Source organism: Aethalodelphis obliquidens, unplaced genomic scaffold, assembly GCF_003676395.1.
Source record: "Aethalodelphis obliquidens isolate GAN/ISIS:26980383/991018 unplaced genomic scaffold, ASM367639v1 scaffold47, whole genome shotgun sequence".
Taxonomy (NCBI): Eukaryota; Metazoa; Chordata; class Mammalia; order Artiodactyla; family Delphinidae; genus Aethalodelphis; species Aethalodelphis obliquidens.
Window position 1 is genome coordinate 741,399 of NW_020837991.1, and position 19,184 is coordinate 760,582.

The window sequence follows — 19,184 nt, forward strand, 5'->3', positions numbered from 1 at the left end:
CTGTCTTGATTACTGTAGCTTTGTAGTATAGTCTGAAGTCAGGGAGCCTGATTCCTCCAGCTACATTTTTCTTTCTCAAGATTGCTTTCACTATTTGGAGTCTTTTATGTTTCCATACAAATTGTAAAAATTTTTGTTCTAGTTCTGTGAAAAATGCCATTGATAATTTGATAGGGATTGCACTGAATCTGTAGATTGCTTTGGATAGTGTAGTCATTTTCACAATATTGATTCTTCCAGTCCAAGAACCAGGTATATTTCTGCATGTGTTTATGTCATCTTTGATTTCTTCATCAGTGTTTTATAGTTTTCTGAGTACCCTTTTGCCTGCTTAGGTAGGTTTATTCCTAGGTATTTTATTCTTTTTTTGCAACGGTAAATGATACTGTTTCTTTAATTTCTCTTTCAGATGTTTTGTTGTTAGTGTATAGGAATGCAAGAGATTTCTGTGCATTGATTTTGTATCCTGCTACCTTACCAAATTCACTGATTAGCTCTAGTAGTTTTCTGGTAGCATCTTTAGGCTATTCTATGTATAGTATCATGTCATCTGCAAACAGTGACAGTTTTACTTCTTTTCCAATTTGGATTCCTTTTATTTCTTTTACTTCTCTGATTGCCATGGCTAAAACATCCAAAGTACGTAAACGTGTATAATAGTGGTGAGAATGGGCACCCTTTTCTTGTTCCTGATCTTAGAGGAAATGCTTTCAGTTTTTCACCACTGAGAATGATGTTGGCTGTGCGTTTGTCATATGTGGCCTATATCATGTTGAGATAGGTTCCCTCTCTGCCCACTTTATGGAGAGTTTTTATCATAAATAGGTGTTGAATTTTGTCTAAAGCTTTCTCTGCATTTATTGAGATGATCATATGGCTTTATCCTTCAATTTGTTAATATGGTGTATCACATTGATTGATTTTCATATATTGAAAAATCCTTGCATTCCCAGGATAAACCCCACTTGATCATGGTGTATTATCCTTTTAATGTGCTGTTGGATTCTGTTTGCAAATATTTTGTTGAGGAGTTTTTCATCTATGTTCATCAGTGATATTGGCCTGTAGTTTTCTTTTTTTCTGACATCTTTGTCTGGTTTTTGGTATCAGGGTGATGGTGGCCTCATAGAATGAGTTTGGGAGTGTTCCTCCCTCTACTATATTTTGGAAGAGTTTGAGAAGGATAGATGTTAGCTCTTTCTAAATGTTTGATAGAATTCGCCTGTGAAGCCATCTGGTCCTGAGCTTTTGTTTGCTGGAAGATTTTTAAATCACAGTTTCAAGTTCATTGCTTGTGATTGGTTGGTTCATATATTCTATTTCTTCCTGGTTCAGTCTTGGAAGGTTGTACTTTTCTAAGAATTTGTCTAATTCTTCCAGGTTGTCCATTTTATTTGCATATAGTTGCTTATAGTAGTCTCTCATGATCCTCTGTATTTCTGCAGTGTCAGTTGTTACTTCTCCTTTTTCATTTCTAATCTGTTGATTTGAGTCTTCTCCCTTTTCTTCTTGATGAGTCTGGCTCATTGTTTATCGATTTTGTTTGTCTTCTCAAAGAACCAGCTTTTAGTTTTATTGATCTTTGCTATTGTTTTCTTCATTTCTTTTGTATTTATTTCTGATCTGATCTTTATGGTTTGTTTCCTTCTGCTAACTTTGAGTTTTCTTAGTCTTCCTTCTCTAATTGCTTTAGGTGTAAGGTTAGGTTGTTATTTGAGATTTTTCTTGTGTCTTTAGGTAGGATTGTATTGCTATAAACTTCTGTCTTAGAACTGCTTTTGCTGTATCCCATAGGTTTTGGGTTGTTGTGTTTTCATTGTCATTTGTTCGTAAGTATTTTTTGTTTTCCTCTTCAATTTCCTCAGTGATCTCTTGGTTATTTAGTAGCATACTGTTTAGCCTCCACGTGTTTATATATTCTACAGATTTTTTTCATGTAATTGATATCTAGTCTCAAGGTGTTGTGGTCTGAAATGACGCTTGATATGATTTCAATTTTCTTAAATTTACCTAGGCTTAATTTGTCACCCAAGATGTTATCTATCCTGGAGAATGTTCCGTATGTACTTGAGAAGAATGTGTATTCTGTGGTTTTTGGATGGAATGTCCTATAAATATCAATTAAGTCCATCTGATCCAATGTGTCATTTAAAGCTTGTGTTTTCTTATTTATTTTCTGTTTGGATGATCTCTCCATTGGTGTAAATGGGGTTTTAAAGTCCCCTACTATTATTGTGTTACTGTCGAGTTTCCTTTTTATGGCTGTTAATATTTACCTTAAGTATTGTGGTGCTCCTATTTTGGGTGCATAAATATTTACTATTGTTGTATCTTCTCCTTGCATTGATCCCTTGATCATTATTTAGTGTCCTTCCTTGTCTCTTGTAATAGTCTTTATTTTAAAGTCCATGTTTTCTGATATGAGTATTGCTACTCCTGCTTCCTTTTGATTTCCGTTTGCACAGAATATCTTCTTCCATTCCTCACTTTCAGTCTGTATGTGTCCTTAGATCTGAAGTAGGTCTCTTGTAGACAGCATATATACAGGTCTTGTTTTTATATCCATTCAGACAGTCTTTGTCTTTTGGTTGGAGCATTTAATCCATTTACATTTAAGGTAATTATTGATATATATGTTCCTATTACCATTTAAAAAATTGTTTTGGGTTTGTTTTTTTTTATAGGTCTTTTCCTTCTCTTGTGTTTCCCACTTAGGGAAGTTACATTATCATTTGTTGTTAAGCTGGTTGGGTGGTGCTGAGTTCTCTTAACTTTGCTTGTCTGTAAAGGTTGTAATTTCTCCAGTCCAATCTAAATTAGATCCTTTTTGGGTAGAGTAATCTTGTTTGTAGGTTTTTCCCTTTCATCATTTAAAATACATCCTGCTCCTCCTTTCTTGCTTGCAGAGTTTTTGCTGAAAGATCAGCTGTTAACACTACAGGGATTCCCTTGTATGTTATTTCTTGCTTTTCCTTGGCTGCTTTTAATATTTTTTCTTTGTATTTAATTTTTGATAGCTTGATTAATATGTGTCTTGGCATGTTTGTCCTTGGACTGATCCTGTATGGGACTCTCTGAGCTTCCTGGACTTGATTGACTATTTCCTTTCCCATGGTAGGTAAGTTTTCAACTATAATCTCTCAAATATTTTCTCAGCCCCATTCTTTTACTCTTCTTCTTCTGGGACCCCTATAATTTGAATGTTGGTGCATTTAATGTTGTCCCAGAGTTCTCTGAAACTGTCCTCAATTCTTTTCATTCTTTTTTCTTTTTCTGCTCCTTGGCAGTTATTTTCACCATTTCATCTTTCAGGTCACTCATCTGTTCTTCTGCCTCAGTTATTCTGCCATTGGTTCCTTCTAGGCTATTTTAAATTTCAGTTATTGTGTTGTTCATCACTGTTTATTTGTTCTTTAGTTCTTCTAGTTACTTGTTAAATGTTTATTATATTTTTTCCATTCTATTTCTGTGATTTTGAATCATCTTTACTATCATTACTCTGAATTCTTTTTCTGTTAGACTGCCCATCTCTTCTTCATTTGTTTGGTCTGGTGGGTTTTTACCTTGCTTCTTCATCTGTTGCATATTTCTCTGTCTCCTAATTTTGTTTAAATTACTGTGTTTTTGGTCTCCTTCTGCAAGCTGTAGAGTCGTAGTTCCTTTTAATTCTGTTGTCTGTGCCCAGTTGGTGAGGTTGGTCCAGCGACTTGTGTAGGCTTCCTTGTGGAGGGGACTGGAACCTCTGTTCTGGTGGGTGGAGCTGGATCGTGTCCCTCTGATTGGAAGGGCCATGTCCATTGGTCTGTTTTGCAGTGTCTGTGAGCTTAGTATGACTTTAGGTAGCCTGTCTGCTAATGGGTGGGGTTTTTTTTCCTGTCTTGCTAGTTGTTTGGTGTGAGGCAGTCATCACTGCAGCTTGCTGGCTGGAGCTGGGTCTTAGTTTTGAGATGGAGACCTCTGGGAGAGATCTCAACAATAAATATTCCATGGACCCAGGTGTTCTCTGGTGGTCCAACATCCTAGACTTGGCTCTCCCACCTCGGAGGCTCAGGCCTGACCCCCGGCCAGCACACCAATACCTTGCAAGCCACACAGTGCACAAGAAAAATAAGAAGTAAAAACAAAACAAAACAACAACAACAACAAAACTAAAAAAGATCCCCCTAAAATGAACAGATGAGACCCCAAGACAAATGGTAAAAGCAAAACCAAACAGACAAAAATCACACAAAGAAACATATATACAAACATTCACAAAAAGAAAAAAAAAGAGAAAAGAAAGAAGAGAGTAACCAAACCAGTAAACAATTTCAAAAATGAAAAGAAACACTAAAAACTAAACTAACACATAGAACCAGAAACATATCAAATGCAGAAAGCTAATTAAAAAAGGCAATGAAAGCATAAAACAAACACACAAAAACTATCCAAAAAAATGTAAAGACAAAGAAAGATGAAAGCAGAAGGAAAAAATACAAAACAACAAACTAGTAAAGTAAAAATAGAAAAATGTAAAATATAGTTAAAAGTAAAATGAAAGCAAAGCAAAGGAAAAAAGCAAACAAGGAAAAAAACAATATAATGAAAAAGTACAGTAGAATTAGGAAAAAATAAATAAAAATATGTTAAAAATAAAAGCATAAAAAGAAAAGAAAAAGTAAAGAGAAAGGTAAAATTAAAGAATAATAATAATAAAGAAAAAAGAACAACAGAACCGAAAAACAAAATAAAACAAAACAAAACAAAAGTAGTGATATTTTCCTGTGGCCATAGCTGTCAGTGTCCTTGCCTCCACAGTGAGCCACAGCCAATCCCTGCCTACCCAGGAAGTCCTCCAATACTCCTAGGTAGTTCTCTGGACCTGCTGTGGGCACTGTGGGGTCAGCTCATACTATGATCTTGACCCATGTGTACTTGCCCACAAAGTCCACAGTTGCCCCCAAAGTCTGCAGCCTCAGTTCTGGGAACCCTCATTGTCTATTCAGGTATTCCACAGTTGCAGGGTTTACCCAGCTGATTGTGGGGATTTAATCCACTGCTCCTGCAGCTGCACAGGGATATTTCCCTTTCTCATCTTTGGTCACACTGCTCCTGGGTTTCAGCCTTGGTTTTGGCCCCCCCTCTGCGTGTGGGCTTCCCTCAGGCATCTGTTCCCCACCCAAGCAAGAAGAGGCAAAAACAGTGGCTGATTAGGGCTCCCTTGCTCACTCAGGTTGGGGCCGAGGGAGGGATAGAGCAGTCATAATTGGGATGTGCGGGGAGTGCCTGTGGGCTGCAGAGGCTGGCATGAAGTTGCAAGAGCTCGAGGCATGCCATGTGTTCTTCCAGGGAAGTTGGAAGGCAGTGGCTGGCTGCAGAGGCTTATGGGAAGGTGTGGGAAGAGACCTGCCTTGCACACAGGACCCTTAGCAGCAGTGGCAACAGTCTCTGGGGTCCAAGGTAACAGCTGTGGCTCAGGGTGCACCATTTTACATTCACACCAGCAATGTTTGAGGCTTTCAAATTCTCTGCATCCTTGCCTTTCTTTATATTTTGCCTTAAAAATTCCATGCCCACTTGAATTATAATTAAATAGAAAAAGTATTTTCGTGGTTCAGTGGTAATACTGAAGTTTCAATTAGATTAAGCATTTTATAACAGTCTCAGTAATTGGGCAGAATTGATTTATATTGTGGAACTAATTCTCCAGTTGCCTATGGATTATATGGTAAATAATTAATGATAATTTACTGCAGGCTTCCTTATAGAACAAACTTTATCGAGCTTCTACTTCAGGGTCATCTAATTATGCAGGAAATCTTTCTTTAGAAAGGAGACTGGTGATGGTTGTGTGTGTCTCTAGGGCATCCAGACTCTGAAACAAAGAAACTCACGATTTATTTATTGTCTTAATAGATATGGTATAAAATGGCCAATCTTCACAAATACTTATACCGATAGAGGCTTCTGTGTGTTTTATTTATTTTTTTAAAATATTTATTTATTTATTTTTGGCTGCATTGGGTCTTGGTTGTGGCACGTGGGATCTTTCGTTGTGGTTTGTGGGCTCTTTATTGTGGCATGTGGACTTCTCTCTAGTTGTGGTGCGCAGGCTCCAGAGTGCGTAAGCTCAGTAGTTGCGGTGTGCAGGCTCCAGAGTGCATGGGCTCTGTAGTTGCAACACATGGGCTCTCTAGTTGTGGCATGTGGGCTTAGTTTTCCTGTGGCATGTGGGATCTTAATTCCCCAACCAGGGATCAAACCCACTTCCCCTGCATTGGAACGTGGAAACTTAGCCACTGCACCACCAGGGAAGTCCCTTTCTGTGTGTTTTAACATCCTGTGGATTAGAATGCAGTAATTTTCTATGTTTCTTTCCAGATTGTTCACAGAACACTGGCAGCCATGTTGGGTTCCCTTGCAGCATTAGCAGCGCTGGCTGTGATTGGAGATGTAAGTGTAACATTTTGAGTCAATGGCTTAGCACTCAATAGAATGTCAGATTCAAAGACAGTCCAAGAATTAGGCATTAGCTGGTGATTTTACTTTTTTAATATACTCTTTCACATTTCCCATTAGTGGCATGAACTTTACAGCATTGATGAGTAATTAACATTTGACGTTATCACACACATCCCAGTGGTGTTATTCTCCACCCTAGCTGAGGAAACGCTTGACTCATGGTGGTCAAGCATTTTCCCAGGTCATGCAGCTGAATTATGTTAGAGCTGGCCCTATGTACTGTCAGCCCATGGAAACTAGAAGAGGCCATCCTGGCTGGAGCAGAGAGGTGGGAGACAGTGAGTTTGGGGTTCTGTCCTGCAGACATCAGGAGGTCCCTGGATGTGCAAGTCTGGGGGGAATAGCACCCCCTCAGGGTCTGCGTGTGGTCCATCCTGCAGGGACATTGGAATGAATGTAGGGAAGCAAGAGAGGCCAAGTGCCCACTAGAGATGGAGGCCTGAAGAGCCTCCATCTTGAGGAGTACTGCTGGAACTGACCAAGGTGGCAACATACAGAACTTAGGATTGAAAGCAACTCTGTAGAATTTCAGGGATTGTTCTGAAAAGTGCTACTAAAGGGCAGTCAGTCAACCAAGGAATAATAACTGGGGCTATGTGGGGCTATGTTCAGTTATTTATTTATTGTTTTTTTATTTTCTTTTTCTTGACTAGAGTTGGTATAAACAAACACTAACTCTAAGGGTAAAATGTCCCAGCATCCTAAAACTTACACATAAACCACTGTTATTTTTATTAATTGTTAAGGAGTAGTGTAGTAGTAGTTATTTAATTCTAGAAATCATTGACGTAGCACATGGCTTGTGCTGCAGGAACCTCCCTGGACCACTGTGCAGTCCTTTTCCAACAACCAGGCTCTCCAAGTGCCCTCAGTTCCCAGTCTGGGTTCCCAGTCCCCCATGATTCTACCTTCCCTTAAGGACATGGACGGGGCTTAATGAATCTGCTTTTTTTTTTATTGTCAAGTGCATAGGTTTGACGTTATTATGCTTTGGGTCACGAGTGTTTTTCAGTGATGATATAATCTGATTTCAAAGGCAAGCAGATGGTGTGACTTTCGACTCTGGTCCAATGAGTGGGTTTTCTGTAAAGGGCGGCACATATTTACAGTTTATCACCAGGAGGATGATGCCCAGGACTAATTGGCAAATTTGTGCTTTGATTGCAGAGACCTAGCCTGACCCATGTGGTGGAGTGGATTGATTTCGAGACGCTGGCCCTGCTGTTTGGCATGGTAATGACAGTCCTCCCAGTGGGACAGGGTCCCAAACTTGCTGTAACCTTGGACCTTCTCTTTTGCCACTGCTGACTCTTAAAGACACTGTGATGCTTGACAATTAGGGCTTGATTGAGAAGTGTTTGTGCAGGTCTAGCTGATTTCTCCTGAGGAGGAATGGAGTGATTGGTGCTCTGATTAGTTAGCTGTAAAATTTCAGCCTAAGGCCTGTCTGACAGTGAAATAATCTTGCCATTCAGAAAATTTAGAAATTTTTAAAAGTTACTGTACTTAAAATATAAAATGGAATATCCTAAACAGATGAACAATTTAAGTTTTTCAGTGATTGGAAAAGTACCTTTAATTATATGGATAAAGGAAGAAATGAAGAAATTGTCCCTAAGTAATTGTTTGTATATTTGCTGTTAAACAGACATTTTCAAGTGGTCCCTCTACTGTGTGCTATGAAGAGTGTCACCAAATGAACTTGTAGGAAGGGAACTTTAAGACACACTAGTGGGCTAGTATGGTACATGAGCCATAAACAAACTTAACTGGAATAAGTGGAATTTGACAGGGGTCTGAACAGCAGTGGGAACGGCTATTGCACTCTTGAACAGACCCACAGCAGCTGAGTGATTTGAGGAGGGTGTTTCCTCTCAGGGCTAGAAGACTCACACTGTGTAAAGCAGGTCACCACATGCGCTCACCTCCTTGCTAATATTCTTTCTGCCCTAGCAGGAGGGCCATGGAGGGCCCTGCTGCTCTAGGCTTCGGTGTGACCCAAAGTGGCTGCCTACTCTGTGGGTAGAGTGGGAGGAAGGTCAGTGCTCTGAACTCAGGCTTCATAGAGGAACGAATGTATTGGGTCCTGAAGTGTATAGCATTTGGGCCTATGGAAGGAAGAAGGAAGGCATACCAGATGGCTTATAAAATAGGTTTTTAAAAAAACTTAAATGATTGGTATATTAGTTTTCTGGGGCTGACATAATAAAGTACCGCAGACTGGGTGACTTAAACAACAGAACTGTATTTCCTCACAGTTCTGGAGGCTGGAAGTCTGAGATCAAGGTGTTGGCAGGGTTGGTTTCCTCTGAGGCTTCTCTCCTTGACTTGTAGATGATCATCTTCTCCCTGTGTCCTCACATGATTGTCCCTCTGGGCATATCTGTGTCCTCATCTCTTCTTCTTATAAGGTCACCAGTCATACTGGTGGTATGGCTTCACTTTTTTTTTTTTTACTGGTTTTTTTACTGGTTAGGGCTTCACTTTTTTTTTTTTTTTTTTTGCGGTACTTGGGCCTCTCACTGTTGGTGGCTTCTCCTGTTGCGGAGCACAGGATGCACAGGCTCAACAGCCATGGCTCATGGGCCCAGCCACTCCGCGGCATGTGGGATCTTCCTGGACTGGGGCATGAACCCGTGTCCCCTGCATTGGCAGATGGACTCTCAACCACTGCGCCACCACAGAAGCCCAGGGCTTCACTTTAATTACCTTCTTAATATAGTTACATTTGGAGCTACCGGGGGTGGTTAGGATTTTTAAAATGAGTGGTTTAATTATTTTCTCAAATGGAATCGGTAGAACTTTGCAGAGACAGTCTATATAACTAGGCCCCTGCCTTTTCCACCCTGCTGCATGCCAGTCACTTACCCAGTCCCTGAGTTCCAGCATCTCTTGGGTGGTTCTGGCAGCTGACATGTGGAACAGCTTCACCATGACAGTGGAAGACCACACAGGACCTACCCATCCACATTCATGTGAAACTTCCATTGGTGTGTGAAGCTCCACATTCTATAAATGGCCTCACAGTGGCCATTTGGGTTAGGATGAATATTGTTGGTCATGCTAGACAAGGTAGATATCTGTACTGAGTCTAAATTAATTTTGGGGCACTTTTGTTTTGCACTGTTTATTTGAAAGACAGTATTGGGCCCACTCTTTTCTAAGTACTTTAGTTTACATAATGCTATTGAATTTTCACAACAACCTTACAAGGAACAGACATTCAGAGATGAGGTGAGAAAACCAAAGTACAGAGAATTAAATTTTTTGTTCAAAGTTAAATTACTCCTAAGTAGCAGAATTGATATTTGAACCTGCATCTTCTCACTCCAAGTTCAGCACGTTATACGTCACCATCTAAGGAGGTAGAATAGAGAATCTTCCAGAAAGTTCAGGCTGGTTGAAATGTCTGGTTGATTAGACTTAGAATAAATGGGACATTACTTTTTGTTACGATCTAGGATGATTATTCTCACCAACTCAGTGTCATCAGTAGAAAAACAAAAGTGAGTAGGCCTTCTGGGTTCATATAGAACCCAGAGAATAATCATTTCCATGTAAATACTCTTATTTGCTTGTCTTGATCAAATTGGTGATAAAAATCTATTAAATTATTTTAGGAAACAAAATTTAAGCCAGTTTAAAAGTCTTAAAACATTGAATTGTTGCTTGTGTGGACATTTAGGTGTAGAAGGCCACATTCTGTCCCATTTCATTCCCTGTTTCTAGCTTTGTGACTGTAAGTGAGTCACCTTCTATCTCTGCCTGCCAGTTTCCTGGTCTATAAGACAGAGAGTAATTATAACACAGTGTTCACTGTCAAGATCAGATGGAATGATAATGTACCTTGGGCACATATCCCTGGACAAATATAGAGGTGCAAACCCACTAGCAAGGGGCTTGATTCAGGGAGTTAGTAAGTGAACCACACTCATTAAGAGAGTGAGAAGCTTGATGAGGTGGTAGCTTTCACGCAGAGGCCAGAGATCAGATTTGAAAGGGGTAACTCTGGTGTCATTTCAGGATGGCGCTGAATGCTGAAACATTCTCCTTGTCTCCTGTTTCTCTTTTCCCCACAGATGATTTTAGTAGCCATATTTTCAGAGACTGGATTTTTTGATTATTGTGCTGTAAAGGTAAGTTTGATGTGGCATTTAATAGTTATGTATTAATTAATTGACATATTTATTTTTCCACCATTACATATTTAGTGAATAAAACTACCACTTAAAGCAAATCTTTTAAAATTCTGTCCTCCTTTTCAAAATCACTGCTGAAAAGCTGGACATAGTTGCTGTGCTAATTTAGGTGCCTCTGAGTAACACTTTCAGCTTCTCAACAAATAACCAAAGAAGAGGATCAAGGAGAAGAGTACTAGAGTTGAGTGTTTGTATGACAGGGTTCAAATTGGCAGGTTGAGAGCTATGCACCAAAACTGTTTTGCACTTCAGAGTATCCAAATATTTTAAATCATCAGCTTCTGACTACTCCACTTTTTGGTGAAATAATTTCAATGATTACTTTCTAAACATTAAGCATATGAACATTCCTTTTTTTTCTTTACTGTATTTAATTAATTAATTATTTTAAAAAATCTGTATTGGAGTATAGTTGCTTTACATTGTTGTGTTAGTTTCTGCTGTATAACGAAGTGAATCAGCTATACGTATACATATACCCCCATATACCCTGAGGAATCCACCAGCAAGTTCTGACTGGCAGAATTTGTACTGGTCCTGGCTGAAAACCCGGCCTGCGCCCAGCAGCCATACCACAGATGAGCCTATGGCCATGCTGCTCAGATCTCCCAGCTGGATATTGGATATAGCTTTTGATGGTTTAGGGCCTCTTTCACTTGACCTAGCCATGTGGGTGACAGAGTCTTGGTGCTCCGGCCTGGTGTCAGGCCTGAGCCTCTGAGGTGGGAGTGCCAAGTTCAGGGCATTGGACCACCAGAGACCTCCCAACCACACATAATATCAAATGGTGAGAGCTCTTTCAGAACTCTCCATCTCAATGTGAAGACCCAGCTCCACGAACAGCCAGCAATCTCCAGTGCTGGACACCCCATGCCAAACAACTGGCAAGACAGGAACACAACACCACACATTAGCAGAAGAGATGCCTAAAATCATACTAAGTTCACAGACAACCCAAAACAGACCACCAGAAGCAGCCCTGACCACAAGAGAGACAAGATCCACCCCACCCACAAAAACACAAGCACCAGTCCCCCCCCCCCCAGGAAGCCTACACAAGTCACTGAACCAGCCTCACCAACTGGAGGCAGAAACTAAAAGCAATAGGAACTATGAACCTGCAAACTGCAAAAAGGAGACCCCAAACACAGTAAGTTAAACAAAATGAGAAGACAGAGAAATATGCAGCAGATGAAGAAGCAAGGTAAAAACCCACCAGACCAAACAAATGAAGAGGAAATAAGCAGTCTACCTGAAAAAGAATTCAGAGTAATGATAGTAAAGATGATCCAAAATATCGGAAATAGAATGGAGAAAATACAAGAAATGTTTAACAAGGACCTAGAAGAAGTAAAGAGCAAACAAGCATTGACGAACAACACAAAACATGATATTACAAATTCTCTGGAAGGAATCAATAGCAGAATAATTGAGGCAGAAGAATGGATAAGTGACCTGGAAGATAAAATAGTGGAACTAACTACCACAGAGCAGAATAAAGAAAAAAGAATGAAAAGAATTGAGGACAGTCTCAGAGACTTCTGGGACAACATTAAACCTACCAGCGTTCAAATTATAGGGGTCCCAGAAGGAGAAGAGAAAAAGAAAGGCTCTGAGAAAATATTTGAGAGATTATAGTTGAAAACTTCCCTACCATGGGAAAGGAAATAGTCAGTCAAGTCCAGGAAGCTCAGAGAGTCCCATACAGGATCAGTCCAAGGAGAAACATGTCAAGACAGATATTAATCAAACTATCAAAAATTAAAAAGAAAAAAAATATTATAAGCAGCAAGGGAAAAGAAACACATAATATACAAGGGACTCCCCATAAGGTGAACAGCTGATCTTTCAGCAGAAACTGCAAGCCAGAAGGGAGTGGCAGGGCATACTTGAAGTGATGAAAGAGAAAAACCTACAAACAAGATTACTCTACCCAGCAAGGATCTCATTCAGATTTGATGGAGAAATGAAAACATTTACAGACAAGCAAAAGTAAAGAAACTCAGCACCACCAAACCAGCTTTAAAACAAACGCTAAAGGAACTTCTCTAGGCAGGAAACAAAAGAGAAGGAAAAGACCTACAATAACAACTCCAAAACAATTAAAAAAATGGTAATAGCAAAAAACATATTAATAATTACCTTAAAGGTAAATGGATTAAATGTTCTAACCAAAAGACATACACTGGCTGAATGGATATAAAAACAAGGCCCATATATATGCTGTCTACAAGAGACCCACTTCAGACCTAGGGACACATACAGACTGAAAGTGAGGGGATGGAAAAACATATTCCATGCAAATGCAAATCAAAAGGGAGCTGGAGTAGCAATATTCATATCAAATGAAATAGACTTTAAAATAAAGACTATTAAAAGAGACAAGGACACTACATAAAGACCAAGGGATCAATACAAAGAAAAAGATATAACAATTGTAAATATTTATGCACCTAACATTGGAGCACCTTAATACATAAGGTAAATGCTAACAGCCATAATAGGGGAAGTCGACAGTAACACAATCATAGGAGGGGAATTTAACACCCCACTTTCACCAATGGACATATCATCCAAAATGAAAATAAATAAGGAAACACAAGCTTTAAATGATACACTAAACAAGGTGGACCTCATTGATATTTATAGGACATTACATCCAAAAACAACAGAATACACATTCTTCTCAAGTGCTCATGGAACATTCTCCAGGATAGATCATATCTTGGGTCACAAATCAAGCTGTGGTAAATTTAAGAAAATTGAAATTGTCTCGTGTCTTTACCGACCATAACGCTATAAGACTAGATACCAATTACAGAAAAAAAAACTGTAAAAGATACAAACACATGCAGGCTAAACAATACACTACTAAATAACAAATAGATCACTGAAGAAATCAAAGAGGAAATCAAAAAATACCTAGAAACAAATGACAATGAAAACACGACAACCCAAAACCTATGGGAGGCTGCAAAAGCAGTTCTAAGAAGGAAGTTTATAGCAATACAATCTTACCTCAAGAAACAAAAAACATCTCAAACAACTTCACGTTACATCTAAAGCAAGTAGAGAAAGAAGAATGAAAAGCACCCCAAAGTTAGCAGAAGTAAAGAAATCATAAAGATCAGATCAGAAATAAATGAAAAAGAACTGAAAGAAACAATAGCAAAGATCAATAAAACTAAAAGCTGGTTCCTTGAGAAGATAAACAAAATTGATAAACCATTAACCAGACACATCAAGAAAAAGAGGGAGAAGACTCCAATCAACAGATTAAGAAACGAAAAGAAGTAACAACTGACACTACAAGAAATAAAAAGGATAATGAGGGACTACTACAAGAACTATATGCCAATAAAATGGACAATCTGGAAGAAATGGACAAATTCTTAGAAAAGCACAACCTTACATGACTGAACCAGGAAGAAATAGAAAATATAAACAGACCAATCACAAGAACTGAAATTGAAACTGTGATTAAAAATTTTCCAACAAACAAAAGCCCAGGACCAGATGGATTCAGGCGAATTCTATGAAACATTTAGAGAAGAGCTAACACCTATCCTTCTCAAACTCTTCCAAAGTATAGCAGAGGGAGGAACACTCCCAAACTCATTCTATGAGGCCACCAGCACCCTGATACCAAAACCAGACAAATATGTTACAAAAAAAGAAAACCACAGGCAAATATTACTGATGAACATAGGTGCAAAAATCCTGAACAAAATACAAGCAAACAGAATCCCATGGCACATTAAAAGGATCATACACAATGACCAAGTGGGGTTTATCGCAGGAATGCAAGGATTCTTCAATATATGCAATTCAATCAATGTGATAAACCATATTAACAGATTGAAGGAAAAAACCATATGCTCATCTCAATAGATGCAGAAAAAATTTTTGACAAATTTCAACACCCATTTATGATAAAATCCCTCCAGAATGTAGGCATAGAGCAAACCCACCTCAATGTGATAAAGGCCATATATGACAAACCCAGAGCCAACATTGTTCTCAATGGTGAAAAACTGAAACCGTCCTCTAAGATCAGTAAAAAGACAAGGTCGCCCACTCTCAACACTATTATTCAACATAGTTTTGGAAGTTTTAGCCACAGCAATCAGAGAAATTGGAAAAGAAGAAGTAAAACTGTCACTGTTTGCAGATGACATAATACTATACATAAAGAATCCTAAAGATGCTACCAGAAAACTACTAGAGCTAATCAATGAATTTGGTAAAGTAGCAGGATACAAAATTAATGCACAGAAATCTCTTGCATTCCTATGCACTAATGATGAAAAACCTGAAAGAAATTAAGGAAACACTCCCATTTACCATTACAACAAAAAAGTAAAATACCTAGGAATAAACCTACCTAAGGAGACAAATGACCTGTATGCAGAAAAGTATAAGACACTGATGAAAGAAATTAAAGATGATACAAACATATGGAGAGATATAGCATGTTCTTGGATTGGAAGAATCAACATTGTGAAAATGACTATACTACCCAAAGCAATCTATAGATTCAATGTATCCCTATCAAACTACCAATGGCATTTTTCACAGGACTAGAACATGAAATTTCGGCATATGTATGGAAACACAAAAGACCCCGAATAGCCAAAGCAATATTGAGAAAGAAAAACGGAGCTGGAGGAATCAGCCTCCTGGACTTCAGACTAAACTACAAAGCTACATTAATCAAGACAGTATGGTACTGGCACAAAAACAGAAATATAGATCAATGGAACAAGATAGAAAGCCCAGAGATAAACCCACACACATATGGTCACCGTATCTTTGATAAAGGAGGCAAGAATATACAATGGAGAAAAGACAGCGTCTTCAAAAAGTGGTGCTGGGAAAACTGGACAGCTACATGTAAAAGAATGAAATTAGAACACTTCCTAACACCATACACAAAAATAAACTCAAAATAGATTAAAGACCTAAATATAAGGCCAGACACTATAAAACTCTTAGAGGAAACTCATAGGCAGAACACTCTATGACATAAATCACAGCAAGATCCTTTTGACCCGCCTCCTAGAGAAATGGAAATAGAAACAAAAATAAACAAATGGGACCTACTGAAACTTAAAAACTTTTGCACAACCAAGGAAACCATAAATAAGACTAAAAGACCACCCTCAGAATGGGAGAAAATATTTTCAAATGAAGCAATGGACAAAGGATTAATCTCCAAACTATACAAGCAGCTCATGCAGCTCAATATCAATAAAACAAACGACCCAATCTAAAAATGGGCAGAAAACCTAAATAAATATTTCTCCAAAAAAGATATACAGATTGCCAAAAAACACATGAAAGGATGCTCAACATCACTAATCATTAGAGATATGCGAATCAAAACTGCAATGAGTTATTACGTGACACCGGTCAGAATGGCCATCATCAAACAATCTACAAACAATAAATGCTGGAGAGGGTGTGGAGAAAAGGGAACCCTCTTGCACTGTTTGTGGGAATGCCATTATGGAGAACAGTATGGAGGTTCCTTAAAAAACTAAAAATAGAAGTACCAAATGACACTGCAATCCCACTACTGGGCATATACCCTGAGAAAACCATAATTCAAAGAGTCATGTACCACAATGTTTATTGTAGCACTATTTACAATAGCCTGGACATGGAAGCAACCTAAGCGTCCATTGACAGATGAATGGATAAAGAAGATGTGTCACATATATACAATGGAATATTACTCAACCATAAAAAGAAATGAAATTGAATTATTTGTAGTGAGGTGGATGGACCTAGAATCTGTCATAACAGAGTGAAGCAAGTCAGAAAGAGAAAAGCAAATATTGTATGCTAACACATATATATAGAATTCAAAACAAAAATCATTCTGAAGAACCTAGAGGCAGGACAGAAATAAAGATGCAGATGTAGAGAATGGACTTGAGAACACAGGTCAGGGATGGGTAAGCTGGGATGAAGTGAGAGAGTAGCATTAACATATATACACTACCAAATATAAAATAGATAGCTAGGGGCAAGAAGCTGCATAGCACAGGGAGATCAGGTTGGCGCTTTGTGACCACCTAGAGAGATGGGATAGGGAGTGTGGTAGGGAGACGCAAGAGGAAGCGGAGGGCTTCCCTGGTGGCGCAGTGGTTGAGAGTCCACCTGCCAATGCAGGGGACGCGGGTTCGTGCCCCGGTCTGGGAAGATCCCACATGCCGTGGAGCGGCTGGGCCCATGAACCATGGCCGCTGAGCCTGCGCGTCCCGAGTCTGTGCTCCGCAACGGTAGAGGCCACAACAGTGAGAGGCCCGCGTACCGGGAAAAAAAAAAAAAAAAGGAAGGGGATAAGGGGATATATGTATACATATAGGTGATTCACTTCATTATACAGCAGAAACTAACACAACTTTTTAAAACAATTATACTCCAATAAATCTGTTACAAAAACAAACAAAGAATTTGTATTGGTCCTATTACTCAGGGTTGGCAGGAAGACATCTTGTCGTGCTCTGCTAACGAAAGACTAGTGCTGGGCTTGACTTTTTAAAATTTGAAACTGAAGATTTCTTTTAAAAAAATATTTACTTTACAAAGTCCTTTCCAAACCTTGAATGATAGAACAATTCTGTGATTTTTGCCATCTTTGTGCACCACCTTGCACCTCCCAGGTACTATCTGGCCTCTTCCTCACAATACCTTGGTACTGAAAGTAATCCCTAGATCTCCAAAGATCAGCAGACTCTAGGGTCAGGTGGATCCCAAATTCACAGCCCAAGCTGTCCAACCAAAAGGAGTGTGTAAAAGACTAGGGGATGCAGGGGTGACAGGCCGTCACCTTGTGACAGATTGACCACCACAGGGCACCAAGAAGGAAAATCTGAGGGAAGGAACATAGGCCAGGGTGGATTTAGAACGTCCAGGTCCAGCCATTACTGCCTCATCTCAGCAGATTTAGGAGTTTGTGGGTCTAAGTTTTAATCCTCCATGCAATGTTTATTTAGACCTTAGTTTTAGAGACCCTAATGAAATGTTGCATCTGTTCTTTGACCCTGCTGATCCTGGCTTGTTCTTTATTGTGCTGCAGGCATACAAACTGTCCCGGGGAAGAGTGTGGGCCATGATCATCATGTTGTGTCTCATTGTCGCCGTCCTTTCTGCCTTCCTGGACAACGTCACCACAGCGCTCCTCTTCACTCCCGTGACCATAAGGTAGGCAAAGTGGCACCGTGTGGGCATCAGGCCAGGCTCACAGCAGCGCATGCTGGCTGCTGACCTTGCCCTTCACCCGTGTGCTTGGGTCCGGCCTGCACACCCACTGGGACTGTGGCTCTGTGTGCACGGCTGTGACAGTGGCAGTGGTGGTTGCAGAAATGCTGCAGAAGTCAGCACACATGGGCCTTTGTGTACTGTGGGACAGACCATCAGGGGCCAGGAGTTCTGGTCCATGGGCTCCGTGGGGCACTCAGCCAGAGAGTGGGAGGTGAGGCTGCTGTCCTGCTCTGGCAGGCTCCTCGTGGAAGGATTGGACCTGGCAAGGCCTTGAAAGGCAACTTTGGGAAAGAGAAATTCGGTTTGATTCTATTTTGCTCCTTTTAATTCCATCCACTTCCTTTGTTTGACATTCACCGAGCAGCACAGGCTGATCACCAGGAGCCTCCTGGGGATTGGGCTTCAGCCTGTCATTGTGCAGCCCCTTCCAAGGTCATGGATGTACACTTGTATCTAGACTTTATGTTCCTTATTTTAAAGATGGTTCCCAGCATATCATGGTCTTCCCCTGCTTAGACCCATCATGTGCTGGTGCTGGCTGCTCCTCGGGAGACTGAGGGGACACAGGTATGGCTGGTGGTTTCTGGGAAGCTAGGTAGTGAGGACCTTTAGACAAATCACTTCAGCTGCACTGATCTGGGTTGTGCCATCAAAGAGATTAACCCAAACTAGTGTTCTGAGGATTCTGCCAGATAAGAGATTCTGCTGCACTTGAGGCATGAGACACAGCAAGTTCAATGTCACCAGCGAGGGGCTACTTCCAGAGCTCAGGACTAATTCTGGGCAATACCTTTGTTGTTGGAAGAGTAGTGACCCTCAGAGGAGGAGGGAGTTGGAGTGTGGGGTGGGGAGAGGAGAATGAAGGTTAGAGAGGAGCAGACAATGGGCAGCACCCCACGGATTGGCCTGCAGTGTCACAAGTCAGTCCGTTGCTCAGGCTTCTGCAAGCTTGACTACATTGTCATGGCCCACGTGCAAATATAGATTTGAGGGGGAGGGACGCTGGACTCAGCATGCCTGCACAGGGAGCATAGCACCTCCCAGTACCTAAGGGTTCTTCTGAGGGTAAATGCGGGATGGAGGGCGTTGTAAACTGTAGCACATGCTAAAACCAACCCTGACCCTAGGACACCTCAGGGGGCAAGAGGCAGTTCACACCCACCCCACTTCAACCAGGGCAACTCTGCTGCTGACACTGGTTTGAAAATCATC

At 40.2% G+C, this 19,184-nt stretch overlaps 1 protein-coding gene across 5 annotated transcripts in view; it reads left to right on the plus strand.

Moving 5' to 3' along the window:
• Positions 1-19,184, plus strand: part of OCA2 (OCA2 melanosomal transmembrane protein) — a 257,199-nt gene that overhangs the window by 82,161 nt on the left and 155,854 nt on the right. For all 5 annotated transcript variants that reach the window (XM_027082471.1, XM_027082468.1, XM_027082473.1 and 2 more), the window contains 4 exons: positions 6,361-6,432; positions 7,669-7,734; positions 10,581-10,637; positions 17,788-17,912. In XM_027082471.1, the coding sequence (XP_026938272.1) occupies positions 6,361-6,432; positions 7,669-7,734; positions 10,581-10,637; positions 17,788-17,912 (320 nt within the window). The remainder of the gene's footprint in view (positions 1-6,360; positions 6,433-7,668; positions 7,735-10,580; positions 10,638-17,787; positions 17,913-19,184) is intronic.